Source organism: Chelonia mydas, chromosome 1 (assembly GCF_015237465.2).
Source record: "Chelonia mydas isolate rCheMyd1 chromosome 1, rCheMyd1.pri.v2, whole genome shotgun sequence".
Classification (NCBI taxonomy): domain Eukaryota; kingdom Metazoa; phylum Chordata; order Testudines; family Cheloniidae; genus Chelonia; species Chelonia mydas.
Genome location: NC_057849.1, coordinates 222807484 through 222832526, shown reverse-complemented (window position 1 = coordinate 222832526; position 25043 = coordinate 222807484). Strand labels below are relative to the sequence as shown.

The 25043-nt window shown below is 43.3% G+C and overlaps 1 protein-coding gene across 7 annotated transcripts in view; it reads right to left on the bottom strand.

Moving 5' to 3' along the window:
- The window catches only part of LOC102940945 (protein mono-ADP-ribosyltransferase PARP12), a 45072-nt gene continuing 20029 nt past the window's right edge, over positions 1 to 25043 (bottom strand). The window contains exons 3-14 of one of the 7 annotated variants that reach the window (XM_037914224.2): positions 23476 to 23737; positions 23220 to 23351; positions 21039 to 21140; positions 18909 to 19032; positions 17027 to 17195; positions 16367 to 16414; positions 13353 to 13473; positions 10962 to 11058; positions 10248 to 10326; positions 4837 to 4967; positions 3428 to 3579; positions 1 to 2668 (exon numbers count right to left, since the gene is read on the bottom strand). In XM_037914224.2, the coding sequence (XP_037770152.1) occupies positions 2385 to 2668; positions 3428 to 3579; positions 4837 to 4967; positions 10248 to 10326; positions 10962 to 11058; positions 13353 to 13473; positions 16367 to 16414; positions 17027 to 17195; positions 18909 to 19032; positions 21039 to 21140; positions 23220 to 23351; positions 23476 to 23737 (1701 nt within the window). In that variant the 3' untranslated portion in view covers positions 1 to 2384. Of the gene's footprint in view, positions 2669 to 3427; positions 3580 to 4835; positions 9144 to 10247; positions 10327 to 10961; positions 11059 to 13352; positions 13474 to 16366; positions 16415 to 17026; positions 17196 to 18908; positions 19033 to 21038; positions 21144 to 23219; positions 23352 to 23475; positions 23738 to 25043 lie in introns of those variants that run through there. The other 6 variants (XM_043534562.1, XM_037914231.2, XR_005227657.2 and 3 more) reach the window with 6 other exon arrangements.

Here is a 25043-nt window from a genome sequence, read left to right as displayed (position 1 = left end):
TAATTTGATATTCAGTTTATTAAAAGACATTGTGATTGCAAAGCTCAGTTACACACAAGTTCTGTACACAAGCTGTTCTGTTTGATGCAGCCCTTCATACTTAGCTGTGTACGTAGAATTACCTGAGGTCTCACTACAGTTGCCAAGGTCAAATCGAAGTCCAGAAACACAAAAGTAAAAAGCCTGGAATAGCAGTATTAATTGGCTATATTGCCCAGTCTGCTTGATTATGGCATAAACTTACATTACAACATATTACATTACACATTTAAGTCTAGTGACATTAGTTCATTACAAGAGTCAAAAGCTGAGTAACAGAACTGACTTTTATATTCTATTAAATAGGAGTCTAAAAATATAAAACTCCAGAACCTAGTGAACATTTGGGAGAAATGAGTGTTTCAGAATCAACCTCCACCTCTTCACCCTTCAGCTGAGGTGTCAAAGCACTAAAACATATTTTGGAATGCCTCCAACAAGTCCTCCACCACCATGGATAACCAGATTCTATATTTCTGATTTTTTTTTTTGAAAGGTGAAAACAAACATTCTTTGATTGTATAAAGGCTTGAGACATTTACTGTATTTACATTTCCTAGTCTCACACCCTTCTTCCTCAGTGAGTTTGTCAGTTCCCAGCATTTCACATGAGCATCTCCAGCCTGGAATGTGTCTAACTCCTATGCCCAGGATGTTGTTACAACTTGGCTAAATTTAAAAACCAGATTTTCTCCCCCCGACCCCCCCCGCCGCCGCTAGAAAAAGCCTAGAAAAACGCAATCGTTTTCAAACATGCCACAATATAAAAACTTCAGTAGTTCTTGCTGTAGCAGTGTTCCCCTCCCACCAGCCAAGGGAGTTTGCTCACTCTTGCCAAAATGATTCACCTTTGAGCAGAGGCATTTCAGCCCAAAAGGTGCGCTCGTAGAAAGTTAGTAGGGGATAATGGAAATGCGATCTTCATTACCTAAAAAACCCCTTGAATGAGAGCTCAACAGACTGCAGATCTGTTAATAAAACATGCTTGGTCACTATTAGGAAAGTTACCCATTGCTGACATGGGGTAATGCTAAACATGGTTTATATGAAAATGTAGACCAGAACTATCTGGTAAGACCCGAACCATTTCAGAAACAATAGTTAGGACACTGTTATGACTATGCTTGGCTCATCATTGTCAGCAGTGGGTAATTTTCCTAGTGTAGAACTGGCCATAGAAAATGAAGATGACATAGTTAATGAAGAACTAACAAGTTCTTGACAAGTGAGCACGTTCTACTGCACCAGAGTGATGAAGAACATCTTTAAAGATGTTCACCCCACGCAAGTAACGTGATGTCCCTGGAACAACGAAAATTACTGTCCATCCTGCATGACAGAAAAACATCAAAGCACCCCAAGACATTACTTCTGTCCTACAGCATTTGTTGGACAACTATCCACATGTGGAAAACGTAATACACTAAAGGCCAAGTTTTCAAGTGAATCTCAACCGAGCCTTTAAATTTATGCATGTAATCATTAGCAACTGAAACAACGAATTCTGGGGCATGCCTTTCCCCAGACTGTCAATTGTAATAGTCTACCTCCAGCTTTCCTACCTACAGATCAAGTTGCACAGCGAGTCTGCTATAGAGTTGGAAACAGACCCATGGCTGACCATATTCTGCTCTAACCACTAGGTTGACATTGCTTGTGCAGAAGGAGGAATTCCTCCTTTTGAGACCTTATTCATTACACCAGTTTAAAAAAACAGACTTTGTCTAGTTACTGATTTTAATCTAAAATATTGACATCAACATATGGTACTCCAAGAACACCACCCCGTCAAATCCACAGTGAACTAATTCACAGGTCCCTTGGAAATGATAGGGCAGGCAAGGAAGAGAGCCACCTCAGAGTTGAATGACTCATCATTTGGAGCACTACAAAATCTAAAAGCCGTAAGCATACAATCAACTTGTCAACTATATTAAACTAGAGTTGACAGTTTTTCTCTCAGTTGAACGTATTTCTGAAGAGAAATGCTTTCTAGACCGTATTTCCAAAGTTTACTGTTGCTGCACAAAGAAGAATCACAAAATTCCACTCCCACATCCCCAATTCTGACCCCTCCTGTGTGGGGCTACCTTAAGGTTTACACATTATGAACAAGTGAAAGTCAACAGTTTGATGAAAAAGAGTAATTGCCTAGTGTGCAGGATGCTCCTCCTGCCAACCTCCTTCAAGGAGCAAATTCTTTGGATGTAGCATTTGGAAAGGTGCTCTATTAAAAATGAAATATGAGTATTAGACAATCTAATCCAGAATAAGAAACCCTTAAAAAACATGCAAAATTAGGTCTGAATGCTACAGTGAGAGATACAAACTGCTCTCTCCCTTATTTAAGATACAAAACATTTTTTTTCCTCTTCACTATAGTCTATTATATACTCTGGATAAATCTGATGCTTCTCAAAGATGACAAAAATGGAGGGAACCAGCACATTGTCCACACAGCTGTCGTAAAAGGTGAGCATATTAGCAGCTCTTTGTGGGGGACGAACGTAGGCTGGGTTTCCTTTAACAAAGTCTCCAACGAGAACTCGAGCCACAAACATGGTGTTCCTTTTTGCAGCAGATTGACTATAAGAGTGGGCATACTTAGCATCTCTGGCAAAGTAGCTTCCTAGGAATGACAAAAAAAGGGCACTGTAAGGATACTGGATGTGTCTGCTGTACTGTATACATCAGGCACAAAAGAGTTAGCATAGCACAATAATTAAGATGTATTTGACTCAAATTTCAATAAATGAACTTTATGCTTATTAGCACCCCAGTATGCTTAGTGGAGATTTCACACCAGACAGCTAAAGGATTTTGCCGTAAAACTCCCATTAATTTAAAGAGGAAGGAAAGAGCAGGCTGGGTTATGAAGGAGTGAGATAGAAAGGGAGAGTAAAGAAAAATAGCATAAGCAGGGTAAGACATTAGATCAACAGGTATAGCACAAGGGGAAAAATAATGTTAAGAGCGGAAGGAAAAAAAGACAGCATCATGGGGGCATAAGGGGGAAAAAGACCTCGTCTCCATCCGACAGAGAATTACCATCTTCTTCAACTCCCCTCCTGCTAAGGGGAAGGAGGTAATGGACTGGAAAGTTTCCCTCTACTTCCTAGGAATCAAAACATGCCCCTGCCTCCCAATATAACAATTCTTTTTCAGCCCGCAAATTAAATTCTCTCAACCTCATATCAAATTCTCCACCCACGCAAACCAATTCCTTTCCAACCTGAAAGAATACTGGAGCTTCCCCCCAGTCGCTTCCCCCAGGCATGAAAAAACAAATCACTGCAACTTATAAAGACTAATTACCACTGTAACATCATCATTGGGTACTTTAAAGAAAGTCTGTGATCTCATATACACACTGTCACGTCCTCCTCACCTTTTCCATAGTTTGTTCCATGGACCCCACAGATTCTCCAGTCAAAATTTTGATTGCAGATGGCTTCCAAATAGGAACTGTTGGTTCCATGGAACAGGAGCTTCTCATCTACATCTTTCCCTCCATTTTTCTTCTTCATCTGCTCTTTCTGCCTGATGTGAAAAATATTTTTAAAAGACACACACACTACAATATGGATGAGATTTCCAGCCACCTACTGTATTCCACTGGCAGTCAAATTAGAGCTGCTAGTCTGGGAACAGCAGTAAAAATTACTAGGAAGATGGAAGAGAGACAGTAATTTTTAAAGAGAGTGTGAACATTTATGTTGTCAAAACCTCATCTGGATTTTCAGAAATCATTTTACTGTGCAAGTCAGCAACATTGTATCCTTCAGAAAGGGCTCAAAGTTAAGGGGAACAGAGAGCACGTTCTTGTCTCCCTACATTTGATAAAAATCTGAAAGGGAACGTGGAAAAAGCTACAAGGCAAATGGATTAAGATTAGTTCTCAGGTTGTGGGAAAAGCTGTCAGTTATTTTCAAGGTCTGTTCTGTTAAAACACGCCATTTCTAGCAAACTCTTTTTTGCTGCTTAGCAATTGTTATTGCTTGGTTAGACTATTAGCTCCATCATTGCCAAACCCAAACTGTTTCTGAGGGGGAAAATGTTCTGTCTATCTAGGTAGGGTCTTATATGCTCTCCCCACCCCCTAATTGCCACTGCATCAAAGCACTCTTATTAAATGTTTCTGCTGCTGTTCTTAATTGGCCAATTATGCTGCAGACATTTAAAACCCAAAAGGAACTAGAGCACATCAGTAACAAATAACCCAAGCCTTGGGCATTGTACTCAATGTAGTTTGGCTATTTTACACCAGAAGCCCCGAATATGCCTTCAGGGACCTTGCCCCGAGAGAGGAGTGCGACACATTTGTAAAATACCCATTAAAAGAGACTCTAGATCCACTGCAGCAGACTTATTAAGGGATACAGTCTCCTTTTGAACTTGTGCAAACAGTGAAGACACCGATATTGGGGCAATTCAATATTCAGGAAACACAGACGTACTTGCATCCCGATTCTGTGTGCTAGTCCCATCTGTTAAGTTGTGTGGAGTAGCTACTCCACGCAGAGTCAGCAGCTTTGCCGTAGAGGGAATGTTACCTTTTCCAAGAGGGAGCGCTAAAGCTCAGCGGCAGTAGCACATCAACAATGAATAGCTAATCATCCCAGAAAGGACTGAGGGGTATTTCTGAGAGCTCCTTTACGTAACCGCAGCACACCGGGCAACCTCCAGAGTTAATGCCAGTCACCAGCATGTATGCCCAGGAGACAGCCTTGGAAGTTATGAGACTCACGCCCCTTGTTATTGCCACGACTAGGGTAATGTAATAAAATAGATACAAACCACTGAAAGACTTGCCAAAGGGATGGGTTCTGAATCCTCCTTATTCTCTGGATAACATAATTGTTCATTGTCCTTTTAAATAGGGTCTCAATTTCAGTGAATTCAGAGGATGGATTAGTGATCTCCACTGCCTATAAAAATACCAAACCACAGCCAAAGATTACAGAAAGTTTCAACTGGGTGTAAGGGGTGACCACACTTTCATAGGCAGAGCCAGTGAGACCAAAGGTGGGTCTTTTGAGTGTATGTAGGGCTTGAAATCCTATTCACAAACAGAACAGGAACAGCCCAGATAGTTGCTAAGTGAGCTCCCACATTCTGTTCTGTGCAGTGTACCTCTCTCTTTGGGAAGGACCTCTCAGGCGGAGAGATGAATTCAAGTGTTTGTATAGGTTTCATACTTCATCTGTTGAGATGGTGACCCGTCAACTATAAACTAGGCTGAGACTACCAACTCCTGTAACACAGGGCTACCAGACAGACCTCAGTTGGTAACAATTTTTCAGTCACTGCTGCCTAGGGCAAATATGAAATCAAAACTTGAAGTGAAAGGCCCCAATTCCAACGTCTCAACGGTGCATCTTAAAACAGGGAGCAGTGGCTGCTCTGGAAGGCATGGTGAAAGCAACAGCTTTGTCAGCTCGGTCATAATCAGAAATGAAAATTCAAGCACATCAGTGATTTTGTAAGTTAAGTAGGATTTAGATGTGGCACAATCAGACCTGTATCCAGTTTACTTTTGTTTACTAGATATTTATATATTAGACAACCTCTGAACGGACAAATCTTTTAAATCGGTTAATGGGATTTTAGAATGATCCAAGCTGCAGTGGCAAGAATTATTTCTTTAGATTTATTAAAAAGCCTACCAGTGTGAAAATTGCAACTCGCATTTCTTTTATGCAAAAAAAAACCCAAAAACACTTTACGAAGCCGCTTCACAATAAAAATCAAGAGCATGCAAAACACACTTAACGAATTAGAATTTCCCCTCGGCTGAGCCCAGTGTATTTCACATCACAGTAGATCCTTATTTTGTGACAAGAGAACTGCTGGACTGTGCAGCAATGTGAATTGTGTCACTGTATTCTGGCACCAGGCAACCGCAATTATTCATTTTGTTCATGTAGGAGAATAAAAGCATTTTTGTGGTCATCCAGACTAACAGCATCTTCCATACTGCTCATTCCATGAAGGAATTCCCACCCCTTCCTTAGCCTCAATATCACCCAGAAAGCCTCTTTCCCCCGCCATCATGCTACCATCCCAGGCTTTCCTGGCATCTCCCCAATCCATGCACCACTTGCTGCTTTGGGTGGTTCACTTGCCCAGTGCTCTCTGCCTTAGAAGTAAGAGAATGGAACTCTCAGCTGGGTCTGGGTAACAGCAGAGACCAGGGATACCTGGGAGAGAAACAGCTAAAGCACATGGAGTGGGGTCTGCACAGCCTGGACCTGAGCAACGGAGCTGCTACAAGTTCCCCACTTCCTGGGCACACGTGGCTGGAGGTGGGGAGGGGTGGTCTGAGCCCAACTGGCCCTGAACAACACTGGCACAGCTTGGTCGAGGAGCTCCTGGCACTGCCTGCAAGCTGCATACCTGCTTCCCCTGCCTCCTTCCCTCTCTCACCCACACACATACCACTTTCCTGACAGCACTCACCCTGCTCTCTGGCAAGGGTTATGATCTTACAGAAAATATCTGAGTGGCAAATCCTAACTCGCCCATATCCAGAAAAAACAAATACATTGATTGCCAAGCAGCAGACACACTGGCTCTCATTTCTCCTGGATTTTATAGAATCATTCCCATTTCACTGGAGTGGTTCAAACAAAAATAAAACCATCTCTCAGGCTGGCAGAATACCACCACATCTAAAATTATAGGCTGATATGTTCTATGGTATCACAGTAGCTTTGCACTTGTAGGCATTACTATCCCCATATTAGAGATGGGAGTAACTGAGGCAGAGAGGTTAAGCGACTTGTCCAAAGTCACAAGATCAGTGGCAAAACTAGATCTTCTGACTCCCAGAAACGCTTTCATCTCAGCTCAGTGACTTCTCTCTGGCATGAGAAGAGTCCACAGACCTAACAGAGACACAGAATGGAGAGGAGAGAGACCAAAGACCTCTTGATGCCAACTGGCAGAGGTCACAGCAGTACATCAGGTTACAGGGATCCCCTAGGTTCACCAAAAGGTGTCATGTTATCTTCTTCAGGCTTTGCAGTTAAAGGCCAAGGTAGCGTGCAATGGAGACAGGTTTCTCCAGACAGGAAGTGGGAGACATTTATCTCCCTGGTTGATCACTGTGTATTGTGTATCTTACAATGGAAGTCTATTTGCATATGGAGCCAAATGCTAACAAACAGATTGCAAGTGCTGCAGGAAAAAAAGCAAAGACAGCAGGGATTATCCTGTTTAAAAGTAAAAGAGTGAACTTTTGGGAATATCACTGCGGGTACGGATGTATACCTGGCATCCTTCAATCTGGAAAGACAAGCTGCCAGTGGGCTTGATCTTATGAAAGGAAGATCTGAACCGTCCTGGTTGAAAATGCTACAAAAAGGATTTGGGGTAAGCTATGGTATAGGAAACAGGGGAAAAGTTTAGGCTTTAGCAAGCATGTTATTTTGTTTTATATGTAACCATTTGTTTCCATTATTTTTCTTACTATCATTTGAATCTGTTATTTAATAATAAACTTATTCTTGTTTTCACTTTAAATATCTGACTGCTGTGTGATAAGCAGAGTGATGATCCTGAGTTAAAGCTTGTCAGATGTGTGTCTTGTTCCTTTAGAATCTGATAGTTCTGCGAGTGTTGAGTGGATCAGGGCCTGGGCACTCAAGAGAGGGGTGCTTGGAGGACTCGAGAGGTTGGTGTGGGCTTATCGCTAACCTGCGGGGGGGGAGTGGGGGTTGGAAGGGAGGAGACTTGGAAGGCCTCATGTTGCCAGAAGCTGGTGGATTCAAGGAGCTGATTCACAGCAGGCATGGACAAGGCTGCCTTATGCCAAGGGCAGGTGGTATTAAGGTGCCTCACAACCCTGGGAAGCATCACTAAACACTCTGACCCTAACATATATTTCCATATGTTAAAAGGATAGCATGCTAGAATATAGACTACAAAGTGTTGGGATATGTAAGGGTTAAACAGAGACCTGGGAAACCGCTGATGAGCAGACATGGTATTAGGGAGTAGAAGCACGGGTCGGCACCGCTTCTGTGCTTTATATATAGAGTGCTACCCCTCTCCCTTCCCGTCTCCTGGTTAAGGATTAATAGGCGTTGCAGCTGCTTAAGGAATATGGGGATCTAAAGGATACTCTGTGTAAAGCAGTGTTCTCTCCCCTTCCCTTCCTTTCCCAGCTACATAAATGAGCTCAGGGTCATGGCCCCTTCCTCCCTTCCCTGCAAACTGCTAATCAAGGGAATCTATGGCTGCAATTACTGCAAAGAAATGTATCTTCAAGGTAAAATTATTTGTAAAATATGCTAATGTTGTAAACAGTACAGGGGTGGGGATAATTATATTCAGTATATAGCTATTAATATTCATTGTATGGGCATTAATATTACTCAGTAAGGGTTTTGGGGGTATTGTAGTAAATGTAAATATTTACATACTAACTTAAATAAAAAAAAAAAAGTGCTGTAACGAATTCAGGGCTTCCTCAACAATTGGGTCGAGGGGAACAAGTACCACAATAAAGAAGCCCCTCTACTCAATCCGCCTCTGGGTCAGCCTGCTCATTCTCTAACACAAATATTATATTCATACATTTTACGACAACATCGCAACTCATTTTTTGCCATTTCTCTCTTCAGCTACCAATTCCATTTTGTCACCATTACACAAAGTTAGAAAAAAAAAGGAGGGGGATTCACAACACCTGATTTACTAATCCTAACAAGCTATCAATATCTAACGATATAGATTATAGACATATAAACTTCTACTTTGCATAGGATCTTTCATGTCTCAAAATGCTTTACAGAATAAATACTGCAATCTCCAATATTATGTGTAGGGAAGGAGGAAGAAAATAGAAGACTTTACACTAAACAGGGAAGACTTTTTTGGGGGGGGGGGGGGGGGGGGGCTGGGGGTAGGGGGGGGTGAAGAGAAGAGTCTCTCATAAGTGATCCTTTCCAGTGTAGCAAGATTTTCCAGAACAGTTTGCAAGGCCAATGTCTGAAGTGTAGGAAATTCATCAAGGCTGAGGTGTCAGATGTTGTGAAGGCCACCACAGAGGCATGTAGAATCCCAGCCAGCCATGAAACAGTGAAAGAGGAGGATTACTACTGTGAAAGAAAAACCTTATGGTCAGAGAGATAATGATCAATCTCAGATCAAATATGTTTCTACCTGGTCTACACTTTAAGATGGAAGATGTTAAATCTTAAAGTGTCAACTGAGACGAGGTACTTGACTGAAACGAAAGCTGGATTTTTTTAATCTCTCACCTCACTAACCACCACCAACAGGTTTCCTAGATGTCCAACAGCTCTTCTCTTACTGGTTAGCTTCATTTCTTTGTGTCTGTATTTAACACTGTATGTGTTTGATTAGATATGAAAACAGAGGGGCAAAGATTTTACAAGCTCACGAGGCGAGCCAAAAGTTTCACTCTATGAGAGCTATTTTCAATTACCATTTATAATAAGCAACAACCATTAATCTCTCCCATTCACAGGAGACCTTGGCCTATGCTCAGATCTTAAAAAGGAATATTTGGTGGTGTCGGATGTGGTTAATGGTATATGGAGATTTTTCACTTCTAAGTCACTAGTCCAAACTTGATGATCATGATATGGTCATTACTAGGTCATCTATGATGGTTCTTTGGTGGCCTATGTGGCAAGAGTTGGTAATCTCAGTCCAGTTCCTATTGAATAGACATGAACTTCAGGATACATCTACACTACAATTAAAACCCCATGTTTAACTGCAATGCCAATGTTCCGGCTCTGGGACCCTCCCACCGCACAGGGTCCTAGAACTTGGGCTCCAGCCCAAGCCCAAACATTTACACTGCAATTAAACAGTCCCTGAGCCTGAGCCCCACGAGCCCAAGTCAGATGGCACGGACCAGCTGTAGGGGTCTAACTGCCATGTAAACATACTGTTGGTGGGTTTTCAAGCTCATCTGGCACACATCTTAGTCTCAGGACACTTTGGGCCAGATTTTTAGTAAAGCGTCTAGTGGGGTTTTCAGAGGTGCCTGGACACCAATCTGCAACCTAAATACCTTTTAAAATCTGTCCCTTTGTAACTATATTCCCAAATGGCAAATGTTTCACTAGACCTGGACATTTTATCATGTCACTTTGGGCTTTCCATCAAAAGAACCTGTATAGGAGCAACCCAATCTCACTGGAACAAAAAGGAGGAGAACACACAAGTACCTTGTACCCCACGTCAGGCAGCGCTGATTTGTCCCAGTTTCTAGGATAGTTTTGATCTGGAGTATCAGTCACTCTTTGGCTGTTTGCAAACAAAAAGAAAACCAGGAATGAGTCTATGGTACTTCCACTCCTGTCCTGAACCTTCTCCCAAACAGACAGGGTGCCCTTGGAATCAGTCTTTTTTGGTCACTTCCCTTGTCAATTCTTACAACACAGATTTAATCTGGTTACATACCGCAGATTGCCAATTAAGTATCGTCATGTAACAAGGGGGTTCCCAACAGGAATTAGTCCCCTGTTTCTGGTGGGCAGTATTTCTTAGGCCTGGTGTATACTAGTGATGTAAGTGGATCTAGTGTGTAGTGATGAGGCCTTGGCCCCTTACTATGCTTTTGTAAAAGACAAGTTCCTCCTCGTCAACACCCCCATCTCCTCTTACCCTATGTATCACAGGAACAGGCGGATTCCTGCTCAGAGAACTGCAGCGTTGCACACTGATTGCGGCACTGCTGCAACTATCTGCAAACCAGCAGTGTGTTACATGATTCCACCAAAAGCAAGAACAGTTGCATGGCAGTACAACCAACCGCTATGGAAGAATTGTCGATGACAATCAAGAAACTTCCCCATATGCAGCCACCATTCCATACAAGGGCATTTCATTTTACAGCGGAGAAAAAAAAACCAAAGAAAAATGAACACATTGTTGAGTACCCTTTCTTCATCTTTTTCACATCTTCTGAGGACACAAACTTTGGTCGCCTGCGGACTTCTCTTTGAGTTTGATAGAGGACATTTTTCTGGACCATTTCTTGAAAGACAAAATTTTATATGTTTTTACACACACACACACACACACACAGCACGAGAGGAAATAAACATTCATTTGTTGATGGAATGTGGCCAGCTGAACTTTGTGTCTGTTTAGCAACAGCTATCTCTACAGCCCCACTACTTTGTCTCAATCTTCTCTGTCTCTTTCCTATGACTCTTACTTGAGCTTTCCTATCTTTCCGGAACTCACTTGCTCCCTCCATCTCACTTACACTCTTTCTTCATAGCATGGAAAACGTTCAAATCTACCAGACAATTCATGGCTTTACTATGTATTTAAATAAGAGCTCACTCCCTCATCTCCTGTCTTCTGCTCCCATTTAAGGCTGCAGTGAAGTTGACAATTCTGGAGTGGAGCGCTGAAGGAGCTTGACAGACTTTGTGCCCCCTGTGAGCCTCAGTAACCCTACTGCAAAATGGGTATTATAACAGGCCAAAGGAAAGTTGTGAGAATTCATAAATAACTTTGTAGACCATGGAGATCCCCAGAAAGAGCTACAGATGTGTGATGGGTTACAGCTGTGATACCTCACACCTTCTTGTCAACTGCTGGAAATGGCCCACCTTGCTTATCACTACAAAAGGTCCCCCCCCACCGCTGGTAATAGCTCACCTTACCTAATCACTCTTGTTACAGTGTGTATGGTAACCCCCATTGTTTCATGTTCTGTGTATATAAAATCTCCCCACTGTATTTTCCACTACATGCATCCGATGAAGTGAGCTATAGCTCACGAAAGCTTATGCTCAAATAAATTTGTTAGTCTCTAAGGTGCCACAAGTCCTCCTTTTCTTTTTGCAGATACAGACTAACACGGCCGCTACTCTGAAAGCTGTGATATTAGAAGTATTCCCATCGTAGACTTGTCAGAAGCTCAGAATTAAGGCTGCAGGATCTGGCAGAAGAAAAAGCTGCACATGATGCTCTCAGGGAAACAGAGCCATCTTAAACAAAATCATAAGTAATAATCATAGCAAAAAAACCAACCAGCGGCTGGTCAACTACCATTTCGTTTTTGGTTAGATGAGGCCTTCCACAAGTTTACTCTAAAAGGAAAAGCACTCTTTAAAACCTCCCCCCCCGCCCTTACCTCATGCACCTTACCCTGCCCTCTTTGTCCAATTTCTGCCTTGTTTTGCTTGGTCATTCATTTGTCCACATACTTATGTTGGATCATATTAAAGAAGTTCTGTATTAAAATCACAAATGAGTTTGACTCCCCAAAGTTTAAATTCCAGGGTATTACTAATTAAGAGGTCTCTTGTTTTTACGGTTTCTCTCCCTCTGTGTGAAACTTGCAAGCTGCTAATTGTGTTAGTACATCTTAAGACAGATAGTCTGTTCTCAAAGCAATACTTTGTAACAACAACAACTACTCACACAGAGACTCCCCGCCCTTTTGTTCTATTTATCTTGCTTTGTTAACTGTGATTAAAATAGAGATAGAGGATGTATGCTTGGTGTGGATAATGAATGATCAGGGAGGTGCCAGCCTAAAAATCCAGTGTCGGATCAGCCTAAGAAGGTGTCAAGTGGAAACAACCAGAGGACCCCCGGAGGGCAGACTGGAATCCACCCAACAGGCTCAAGGATGGGAGAACTGAAAATCAAGATAACATCTGGCAGCACGGAGCAGTCAGGAATGTGCCATCTGCTGATTGATTCAGCAACAGCATGATGAATCAATTCCCATAGACTGGCATAGGAATAAGTTCCTATAGAAATGAACCTCTAGAAACTGAGAACTTTGGGGTCTGATTCTGCAAACCAACTTCCAGGAGCATCAGACAAGGCCCTGCTCCTTCCTCGTGTCCAGGCCACCTGGCCAGTGGCTTGGCACGAGCAACTCTAAGGCTGGTAACTATGATAACAACCTTGCAGAACCTGTGAGTGTGAGAATAAATATGAAATTGAATGGAATGTTATAGCTATAACTGCTTACTATAATTCTTTTTGTATTCACAATAAATGTGGCATTTTGCCTTTTTCCCCTTTAAGAAGATCCTGCTGGTTTTTATTTTATTGGTATAACACTTATTTACACCTTCTCCACTTTACAGATTGCAGATTTCTCTCCTCTTACTACATTCCACCCTGCATACGTGGACTATTTCCCCTTCTCCGTATAACTATCCAGCCAGCCCTATATGCAGCATTCTCCCTCTGTATACTTCTCCCAGAAAAGCACTGCAATGTGGCACATCAAGGCTACCAGACTAACTATAAACTATAATGCATTGTGTTCAATTGGAATTAAAGGGGTACAGTACCTTTAAAATTGATCTCATATTGTTGGGAACCAGCCTGAAATTGTAGGGTGTCATTTGGATTCGCCAGAAATAAATTCTCCAAATCATCAGAAGTTAGCGCAGAGGCTCCGTGCAGTCCATCCTATAGAATGGAAACGTAGGGAAAAAGTAATGGTTAAACCCATCTGGAAGGACAAAAGATTGTACAACTGCCTTTTTCATTCACTGATAAACGTGAGCCATGAATTCTGACCTCTGCTAGTAAAAAAACTGCATTGCTTATATGTCATTAGTGGGCCTGGGCCTACACAGGTAAATAAAGTGACAGCTCCCTAGCCACATCTATATCAGGTATAACAGGATTGAGAGTGGAAAAATATAGTGGGAGGAGTGGAGGTCAACTTTGGACAACTAACTGAGGAAGCAACTTTGAAGGAGGCACACGGGGTCAGCAAGTTTGCTCTGGGCATAGAGGAAGTTACAGAGTTGTTTGTGGGAGAATGAGACTGAGGAAAAATAAATAAATGATAGTAATACTTAGCACTTACAGTGCTTACCATCTATAGATCTCAAAAGTGCTGCATAAGGAAAGGATGTCATCACCCTCCCGTGCCCCTCCAAAAATCTATACAATGAAGAAACCCACCCGGAATAGTTCTGGACATGAGAAATGCCGCATTCATCTTCATGGGGCATTATCTTTGAAATGTAATGATGCCAAGCTCGATGTAAAACTGAACCATTTCACCGCTGATCACTAGCATCCCTTGCATGCCATCAGAGGTTCCAAAAGGCCCACCTGTTCTCTAACCTGCAGCTCCCATTGACTTCAATTGGAAATGTGCTCTGGAAATGATACTGGGCCCTTACAAGTTACCCGGTGGAATTCAAGCTGCTACTGGTTGGAATAAGCTATGAGAACATTTCTATTCCTGTGCCAGGCTATAGCTGCTTGTGCAGAGATCTCTTTATTATGGATGGAGTTGACTGGGATACCATAGTTTAGGTTGCCTGAACACGCCTCCATTATAGACCCTTTTATTTCAGTTGCTTATAACTTTACTAAACTTTAACTGTTCGAGCTGAACTTTCCCATGCTAGGAGTCTAACGGAGGCTGAACTATTCAAGTTTTAGTGAAAACAGCTCAGCCATTCTGGAAAATTAGATTGGGGGTGGGGGGGGAGACACTTTGCCATTATTAAAAAATTCTTAAAATCATTTTGTTGAGAAGCTCTACAGCCCTCATTCTTTGGGAGCAGAGACTTGAAATTTGGCAGGGTGGGGGACTGCCCTGGGTCAGAGACTTGCCTTTTGTTGTCCTTGTGACAATCCACCTGAATTTGGCCAAGTTTATCAGCTTCCGAATACTGCCATTTTTACAAGCTCACGTGAGCCATAGAAGTTTGTAACAAGTTTGGCATCTAATTTCTTCAAACATTCTGTCTGAACAGAGCATGCTCCAATTGAGGACTACAGGGGCTCAGAGGGCTTTTCCTGCAAACCTTCCTCCTCGATGTCAGGGTCAACTTTGGTGCCAGGCACTTGAACTGAGACCAGAGAGACTTTCTCCTGCGCACTCAAGGCTCCACTGCTGGTGCCCAGGTAGCATGGAGGAAGTGGAAGCAGCCTGAATCACATGCAAAAGGGAAGCAGGGACAGGCTATGGTGAAGAGGAGCAGAGGGGGTGTGGACAGGTGTGGGAAATATACTAGGGGACAGGCTGAGAATGACAAGGCAAGAGAGAGTCTAAAACCACTAGGATACACTTCTGTCCAGAACCTGGAACAGAACTCAGGACTCCTGAATCACAATGTTCCTCTGCTGTCTAGAAAATGCACGTGTAATCTGCTGGCAAAGTAGATCTTTCATTGCCTTCTATAGGATGGTCCATTTATAAGGATAACAGCCTACTACTGCTGCCAATTGCTCCATTAGCTCAAGCGGTAGAGGTGTGTGCTGTTCCAACTCTGTTGACGACCCACAGGCTAATCTGTAATATGGGTGTGTGTCAGCATCCCCTTGTGGCAGGACTGGGAACTATACCCACTTGACTCCCTCCCTGTTATGCAGCCAAACCCAACTCTGCATTTGTCAAGTCCTTATTAAGATCCAATCCCTCCTGGCCAGATCCTCAATAGTCTTTGCCCCCATTAGGATAATGGGACGGCAGAAGTTCCATGGCTCCAATAGGGGCTAATCAGCCCTAGGTCTCCTGGGATTGGGAACTTCTTCTCTAAAAATCCCTGGCCGAGGTAGGTAGCAGAACCTAGACCTGCCTAATCCACTGGGTTCCAGCTTAGGGCCCTTGTTTGGAACAGCGAGAATCAATCCTTCTCAGCCCCATGCTGTTCTCTCAGCCGCTTCCTACCTTTGTAATCTTGCCAGCCTCCTGCCCTGTTTATCCCTCTCTGGAGCACTGGTTTGTCTGGCAGCTTCTCACCAGTCTGCTGGAGGGATCATCTCTCTTGCAGCTGCCCCACCCACTTACGTTGCAGCCCTTTTATCCAGCTGCTGTGGGACTGCCATTAAGCTCTGGCTAAGCAGGCAGGCAGTTGCTTTTTTAATCCTTTAGCTAATGAACCAGCATGAGGTGTATAGACCCTATGACAGGCTCAATATGGTTTCATTTGGTGAATGTTTTCTTTTGTCAATTTGCGCATACATACACACATACTTTTTTTAAAAGGAAATTACATACAGAAAATTACTTAAAGAGAATGTTAAAGTTACAAAGTCATATGTGAAAATAAATTAGGAAATACCAGTATAAAGATCAGTGGACACTTGACAATTTTAGTTTTAAACTCTGTCCCTCAGCTGCCCACCTGTAAAATGGGGATAACATCCCTTCATCTCACAGGGGTCTTGTGAAGATTAATTCATTAATGCTGTGAAGCATTCACATACTATAGTCATGATTGCCACAGAAAATTTAGAATTCTTTATTAAGTGCTGGGTTTGGACCACGTAAAGTAAATAAAGCCCGGTCCCACAGACTGAATGAAGAGAATATAAATAAATACTGAACAACTACCCCTTCATTGATCACCATCCATCCTGAGCGCTCTCTGAGGCTGAAGTCCTAGGGGAAAAAATAGTACGTGATCATGTTGTTAAAGACTGTATCAGTGCGCACATAACAAGAGAGCCAAATTACGATTGCACAGGCAACTTTCATTCTGGCCTCTCTCAATTTTGGAGTGCTTGACTTTGCAACCTTAATAATGTTCTCTTTACATAGTTTTCTTCAGTATAATACAAAAAAAGGGGGAAAAAGCCTGCTACTGGAAGGGCATTCTTCATGAATGTCGCATATATCCTGTTTATGATTCCCCATCACTAAGCCTGCTAATGCTTAGATCTCTGCCTCTTGGATATGATGAAAGTCTCAGCTTTTCTCATGATATTTTGGGAAGGGGTAGAGAAATTGGTACAAGATTTTAATCAGATGCCTTTTTGAGGGGGCTTATAAAAGCTTACAGTGCTTGCTTTGCCAGAAATAAATACCCACACAGTGTCAATCATCTGGTTTTATTAATTGCTAACTACGCCATGGGAAGGGGCCCATTGTTTTATAAAATCAAAAAAACCAAAAAACAAAAACAAACAATATCTACAGGTTACTATATAGCAGAGGAGACTATTTGTGACATCCTTCCAGAGGTGGCTAAGAGGGACATTACAAGGTGCTCACCTGTTTCCCATATTCAATCCACTGGCCGAGATCATTTTTCCAATACCAAATCCATTTTGTCGTCATTATGAATTTGGGGGGTTTTGTAACCGATGATGGTGTGGAGAGGCGTCGAAGCAGAGCAGAAGAAGAGGTAATTGACTTGAAATTGATGTTTTGATCTGCTAAGCTAGAGAGAAATTCAGAGTTACACTAGTGCTAACTGTGCATAATTATCCTCTCTGATCACCAGCTGAAAGGGCTTCTACCTATAATGTAGAAATGTGGAACTGGTAGCACTACCTCTAGTTAAGGTTGCTTAAGAAAAGCAGATCAGAAAATTGCCCCACGCAGGCGTGCTCTGATTCAGGAGCTTCAGATCCTTGTGACTAGACACCCTCCTGCAAAAAGAGAGCTAACACTGTCTAGAGCTAACACTGTCTAGAGCTAACACTGTCTAGAGCTAACACTGAGCGTGCAAACTACATGATGCTAGAGGCATCATTGCTGACTTTCTAGAAAGTCTGGGGCTACACCTAATTTATTGATACATGTTTGTCATGAATGCTGATGATGCCAGTATTTGCTTGTGTTTGTATCCTCCTTGCCAGAAGAGTATAAGTTGTGTAGTGTTGGAGTTCACCAGCAATAAAAACCTGCAGTTGATCAGCATTCTTCTCATGCGGCAGTTATGGAGGGAATGGCCACATTTGAGGACTCTGTAGGCTTCACCTGTCCCTCAAGCTGCACTTGGACATGTCTGATTTTAATCCTTGAGAAGCTTTGGAATTTGACTTAACAGGCTTTGTAAAAACAGAACAGAAATCTTTTGTTCCTGGATAGGCAAGGGCCAGAACTCTCAAGCAATCACATCTGGCCACCCTTGAGCTTCAGAGATCACCAGTGCTCTATGATCAGAGTGACATGTCAGTGGAATGTGGGGCTTTCAGAGAAGGAACGAATAGGAAAGTGGGCGAATCTAGAGAACACTCCTATTGCATTCTATATCTATGAATAAGATCTACCAGGTGGGCCCATCCTTCACAATGGAGAATTTCATAAAAGATTCGTCATGCCAAGTTCCAAATAATGGCTGTATAGAGGACTGAGCCATAAAAACAGTCTGGGACAGGGGTTCCCAAACTTGGTTCACGGCTTGTTCAGGGTAAGTCCCTGGCAGGCCGCGAGACACTTTGTTTACTTGAGTGTCCGCAGGTAATGGCCACGGTTCGCTGTTCCCAGCCAATGGGAGCTGCGGGAAGTGGTCGCCCGGCCTGCGCCGCTTCCCACAGCTCCCACTGACCAGGAACAGTGAACTGCGGCCACTGGTAGCTACCTGAAGACACTCAGGTAGACAAAGTGTCTCGCGGCCCACCAAAGGCTTAACCTGAACAAGCCACAAACCAAGTTTGGGAACCCCCGGTCTAGGAGAAGCTTTCATTCAGTTATTGGTAATAACTTCAATATGAATTCTATGTTATTATACACCCAGTCTGTGCATCAAATGCTACACGTTTCATTCACCTATATAACCTCAATAACAGGGCAGAACTCCTCTACGGGCTATTTCACTTACCACAAGAACAGGTAAACATTTTCATAAAGCTATCTACTGTATAACTTCTCTCTCTTCTCCTGTGCACCCTCAGACTGTCTCTCTGTATAGTCTCAGAGATCCTGTTCAGCAACCATTTATGTTACTGAGAAGTCTCTAGCAGAAGCTTATGAAGTCAACAGACAGCTTTCAGGTGAAGTCTTGTCGATGGGCATCAAGCATTCATGCTCTAAATTCTCTTGAGGAAAGGCGTTAACCAGAAACAAGAGCTGGACTATCCTTGTGCTGCCCCAAAGCTATGTAGCTCCTTTACAGAGCTTAGCAAAGAGGTTTTAAGCATTATTATACCTGTCGTTTTGGGGGTCACAATAGGCTTTTTCGACTACCTCCATTCTGGGAACATCAAGCCAATTGACTCCATCAAACCTCTGCCATCGATAAGGCAGATGATAATGAATCATCCTGCAGTCATCTGCAAAGAGAACAAACATGCTAAGGAGCTCACATAACCTTAGAGCAGACTGATGGCAGGACACTGAAATGAACTAAGGGAGGAGGAATAAGCAGCAAACCCTGCAATGCATTTTTATAATCATCTCTTTGGCCTTCTTCCCTTCCATTTGATTCTGCTCTCATGTACACTGGGGTAAATCAAAAGTTAGTCCATTGAAGTCAGAGCTAGATTGGAGTAAAACTGAAGGAAGAGTTGAAACATGCCCTTTCTAACTAGCGAAGCAGTGTAAGCTCTTTACATTATTGATTTTAAGTCAGAGTCCACACACCTTTCTTTGCTTAGATATCGCCCTGACAACTGACACTGGCATGTGTGAGAGCAGTGTTGTTTACCACTGTGACACGTAGGTATGACCCAGCATTTATCAGCTCAGCCCCAAACACGCAAGGGGAGTAAGCGCAATTTCTCTCAAGGTTAAGCAAGCAGGTTACACCAGGGAAACCCTGGTGCTATTTTGGTTTTGTTTCTCCCTCAGTTTCTTAAAAAGAGTTTCAGGACCAGAAAGGTGAACACACTGAAGGCTTGACTGTGCCTTTTAGGCACAGCCCAAAGCACAGGGGAGTATGAACCGCAACACTCGAGAGGAAAGCGCCAGCAAGAGCGCAGACTACTCGTTCACAGGCAGCCAGCTTGCTCGGCAGGCAAAAGTGTTGGGGCTGGATGGAGCCATAGGCCTTGCCTCTTCCCTGCTCTCTTTGGGCCACTATGTGCCCTCAGTGGAGTAAGGAAGAAGTCATCCCCGAGTGCAGGACGGGCAATACTGCCATGTCCATTATGCAGCCAGAGCAGGACTGAGGAAAGGTTTATTATTTGTATCATTGTAGAGCCTAGGAGCCCCAGTCATGGATTAGACCCCTTCTGTGATAGGTGCTGTACAAACAAAAGAAAAAGATGTTCCCTGCCCCAAAGAGCCATTATGCCCATAATCAGAGCCCTAGCAAGGGGCAACTCCCCATTCAGCTCTGTCTCCTCTGCATTTACATCAAACTACTACATATATCTCACTCCTCAGTCTCACAGAGAGCGTGAAAGTCAAGTTCCTTCCTTTAGCCAGCACTTGCATTGGCCTGGAGACACTCCAGAGGGAGTCATGGCTAGTCATTCTTGGCCAGAGCTAATATCTTGCTGTATGTAGGAAAGCTTAGAAGGGGGTCAATTCTTTAAAGGCACAATATTTTAAAAACAAATGCCAGAATCCTATTACCAAGACAGGACGAGGATTGTCTGACTCTTACACTGCATACCAGACAAAGAGCCTTAGTAGAACAATCTTTCCTGGAGTATGAGTCTGGCCCAAAACAAACAAAAAAACATACCTCCCAGGCAACTCACTTCAGTATTTTTAAGTTTAATCAGCAACATCAGTAATTGAAGCAGCTTAACATAACTCAGCTGGTTCATATAAAAAGAACTAGATGATGTGCTACTGCAGGCCATATGGTAAAGGGCTTAATGGGAAATGAACATGGCTATAATCAGACCCAGGTACTGGTCTGCAAGGACTTCTGCTTCAAGTCTGACAACAGCAGCTTTCTCCGATTTTTATCTTTTAAAAAATTAACCCACCAAAACTATTAGGTTTAAACAGCCCTGGAGACTGACTTACTCTAGCCACAGAAACATGCAAGCAATGACAGTGCAAGCTTCCCCCACCTAGCCCCACCAGCATGACTCACCCCTGATTGGGAGGGCCCACCTCTAAGAGAGAGGGCACATCAGTATTTGTCTAGTCAGCCTTTGACTTTTCCTCTGAATCTCTTCACAACTGCGACAGCTTTTAGTCCCTGTTTTAGACCAACTCACCTTGAAGGCATCAGATATGGGATGGAGAATCATTACTACCAACATTGAGCCAGTGATCCAGATATGAAAGTTTCCATATCCCATTACTAGTCAGAGATATGAAGTCTGCACAGGGCAGTTCCTGTTGACATTCGATAGATAACATCATTAGTCAGACTAACCTTTATGTTTGCAGTACCTCCAGATATAGTACAGGCATATCTCATCACATTTTTTAATTTCACTGCTCCCAGAAGCGTTAGAAGGAGGAACAGCTTTGACACCTGTGGGAAAGAACAGTCTAGATCAAACATATCTCCTCATGCCAAACAACAAAACACCCTGCAACAGAAAAACATAGATGAGCTTGATTCTCGGTTCTGTCCGAGAGGCAGCAAGGAGCTGGTTGCAGCTGCCGGATTCGGAGCCTGGTGCAAGTGAGGGCTGCCCACACAACACTAACTGACACCACTTACATTAACATCAGGGACCTGGAAGGGAGGTTTAGTAGTGGTTACTATCTATAGGAGAAAAAGAGAGAGTACGCATGCATGCGCCTGGAGCACAGTGCCTGGCGTAAGACCTGAGGCCTGAACCACAGTCAGCAAAGTCAGGCCATGCTGTGAACCAAAGTCAGGCCACACATCAAAGCAGATGCTTACTGTCTGTTACATGAACTTCGCAGTGGTATGACTAGTGTTTCTAAACCACAGGCACTCCTAAATAGTATTAAACACTGGGTATTCATGCAAACACATTCCAGAAGGTTAGCACAGGCCTGCCTCAACATAGAGTTACGGCATAAACACACTCCTTGAAGATGGTACAGGAACGCATCAAACCCTCCTAAAATAAGGATGACAAGATAATGGATGGAGATGTTTTGTTCGAACCTACAGGTACAAGGTACAGGCTGGTAACTAACCACGTCAGTAGTTTAATATGTAACTTGTTTGTATCAATGTACAAAAGGGAAACCACATTGGGGTTGCCAGTGTTGGGGCCCGTGTGTGCATGTGAGTGTTCTCTCCTTATTCTGTCCCAGCCCTGTCTGTAGTCGGTTTAGCAGACCTCAGCAATACCCCCCAGAAAGACCACAGACTCGGTTCAGTGGCGAAGGCGCTCGGCCACGTTTATTGTCGATGAAGGACACTCCTAGCCCCCTATAGGAGCTACAGGTACACTAACACATGTATGCCCATGACAATGGTACCAGGTCAGTCAGCAGCAGGAGTCTCTGCTGTCCCCTAGGTTGGGCAAAGATGCCCCTCCTAGGATTTCTCTTTTATACATTGACACAAACAAGTTGCGTATGAATACCCAGCACCTAGTACTTCTTAAGAGTGCCTGTGCTCTAGCAACACTAGCTACACCATTGCCAAGCACTGGTCAGCGACCTTGTAAGCATCTGCTTTGATACATGGCCTGACTTTGCTGCCTGTTCAGGCCGCACGTCTTGCACCAGGTCCCGTGCTCCAGGCTCTCTCTCTCTCTACTACATTATTCATATTCCAGAGTGGGCTTCAACACAACCTCTCAGCTAATAAAGATGTATAACTATATTTTATATTCTACTTGTTGGGGACAAGAGATGGGACGAACAGAGATCCAAAACAGTAAACCACAATGTGGGATGATTTAACGGGCATACTAACAAGCTGCCAAACCACCAACAGATGGGCTATAGTGGAAATTAAAAACGAAGAAGTCTTCAGCCTCAAGGGTGAGGGAAAAAAGGTGGGAAGGGAGAGAGCAGGACTCTGCAATAGCCTCTACTAGCTCCTAGTAGTTTACAGGCAAAAAAGATCTGTGCCTTTATCTTTGCTCCAATCACTTCTCAGCTCTGGGGGTTGCTCTAGCACTCTTCCACCTTATGTGACCCACACCATAACCCAACGAAAAGCAGCCACTAGATTAGATCCTCCCTGGTTGACATCAGTGGACTCATACTGGTTTACACGAGCACGACCTGGCCTTAATGTTCAAGGCAAATAAACTGTATTTTTCCCCACCACCATCCTACTACTTATATAATCTATTATTAGTAATTCTCACAAATGAACATGCTCATTCCAGCTAGTGAAATTGAAATTCGATTACTAGTCCTCAGTAGCAGCTTCCTGTACAACAATCACTGGCCAGGGATCTATTGTGTATGAAAAGATACAGATACATATTGCCTAGAAGTGCTCTCCAGTGCACGGTCTGTGATAGGGTCTAGCACTGTTTGATCCATTCTTGTGAGCACGAAGGCAGAGGAGGAGTGAATGTCAATATCCAGGCCTACACTCAAGAATTAAGGAAATGGGAAAGCAGAAAAGATGGTTCAACATACAAATTAACTGGCACATCTATAGTTTTACCTTGTGAAGAAGGCTCATGTGATGTAGAGGCTGGTGTAGTGGAAGTGGGCCTAGGTCCAATTTCTTCTGGATTCCCAGCACTTGCTTTCTTTTTATCTCCAACTGGTGTAGCTCTGTTGTGTGGGGGAGGCACTGAAAGCAGAAAAGGATGGTGAAATCCCACAGAGATGTAGGTAAAAAGACTAGCCTCCAACATGTCCAAGGGAGGGGGAAGCATCATTCATGCTACAATTTACACCTGTTCGTTAACACTTACTTTTCCACTGGCACACCTCCTTGCTGAACTCAGTATGCTTGTGATCACAGATGACCTGGATGTTCTTCGCTGTGATAATATTTAATCCTTCTGCTATCAGCAACCTCAGCACATTGCCGTCCAGAATCCTGTGGGATCTGTTGCACTTAGAAAACCTACACTCCCCTCGGAGGAAATGTCGGCAAACATGAAGTTTGTTGCAATTGTCTTGCTGGCTGCAAGTCCCATGTGGTCCTCTACCTTTGTTATAGAATTGGCAGACCTGGGGAGGGAGGGAGGGAGAAATGACTAAAAGAAACTCCTCCTCCCCCTCCCCCCTTCCAGTCATTACGCTTTTCTTAACCCAACCTGCATATGGATTCTGTAATGGAAAAGTTGGGAATAAAACAAAACCCATAATCACTGAGCATATTTCTGGAGTGGAAGGTCACCGGGAACAGACATTTTAAAGCATTTTCATGGATTTCAAAGTCGTGTGAGGTTTCCAGAGGGCATGCCAACCTTTCTAATAAATGGCACTTTTGGCCACACCAAGTTGTTTTTATATGGTATTTATTATTTGTGTTGCAGGAGGCCCTAGAAGCACCAGTCATGGGGGGGAGGGATAGCTCAGTGGTTTGAGCATTGGCCTGTTAAACCCAGGGTTGTGAGTTCAATCCTTGAGGGGGCCGTTTAGGGATCTGGGGCAAAAATTGGGGACTGGTCCTGCTTTGAGCAGGGGGTTGGACTAGATGACCTCCGGAGGTCCCTTCCAACCCTGATATTCTATGATTCTATGACCAGGAGTCCATTGTGTTAGATGCTGTACAAACACAGAACAAAAGATGGCCCCTGCCTCACTCAGCTTACAATATGTTGCAAAAGTGTATCATTTCTTGAGGCAGGGTCTGTCTTTTTCTCTGTTTGTGCAGCGTGTAGCAGAATGGGGTCCTGTGATCCATGACTAAGGCTCCTAGCTGTTACAGTAATTAAAAACATGAAATTCTAAACTGCAAAAGCCAGGCCTCCTTTTTGCTTGGATGACTGCATTTTTAACAGGTTTGTTCTACACTTTTTCTAGGTCTTTCTTATGTTGGACTGAGAAGTAAGTGAGCCACACCTTACAATTCATACACAAATGATGTCTCCCTTCTTAACACAGACTACTATTCGGTCTCTTACCAAGATCTCGTATCAAGATCCTTGGATGGGAAAAGTGCTAGAAAATGCCAAGTATGACTAGAGTATGTTACTGTAAAGAGTTAAATAGTACATCAACTTAGAGAGAAAACTAATATTGCCAAAATAAACTATGAGTACATTTTGAGATGCATTATCTTTGTTTTCTGTCTGCTCACTGAACAGAGGGAGCACTCAATGACTTGGGCCCAGGATACCCACAACTGCAGCTGAAAGCTCTGCTCTTCTGGCAGAAGGGAACTTTCCACTCTAAAGGTGAGATCACTTGATGATTACCTGTTCTGTTCATTCCCTCTGAAGCACCTGGCATTGACCGCTATCAGAAGACAGGATTCTAGGCTAGATGGACCATCGGTTTGACCCACTATGGCCATCCTTATGTTCTAGCC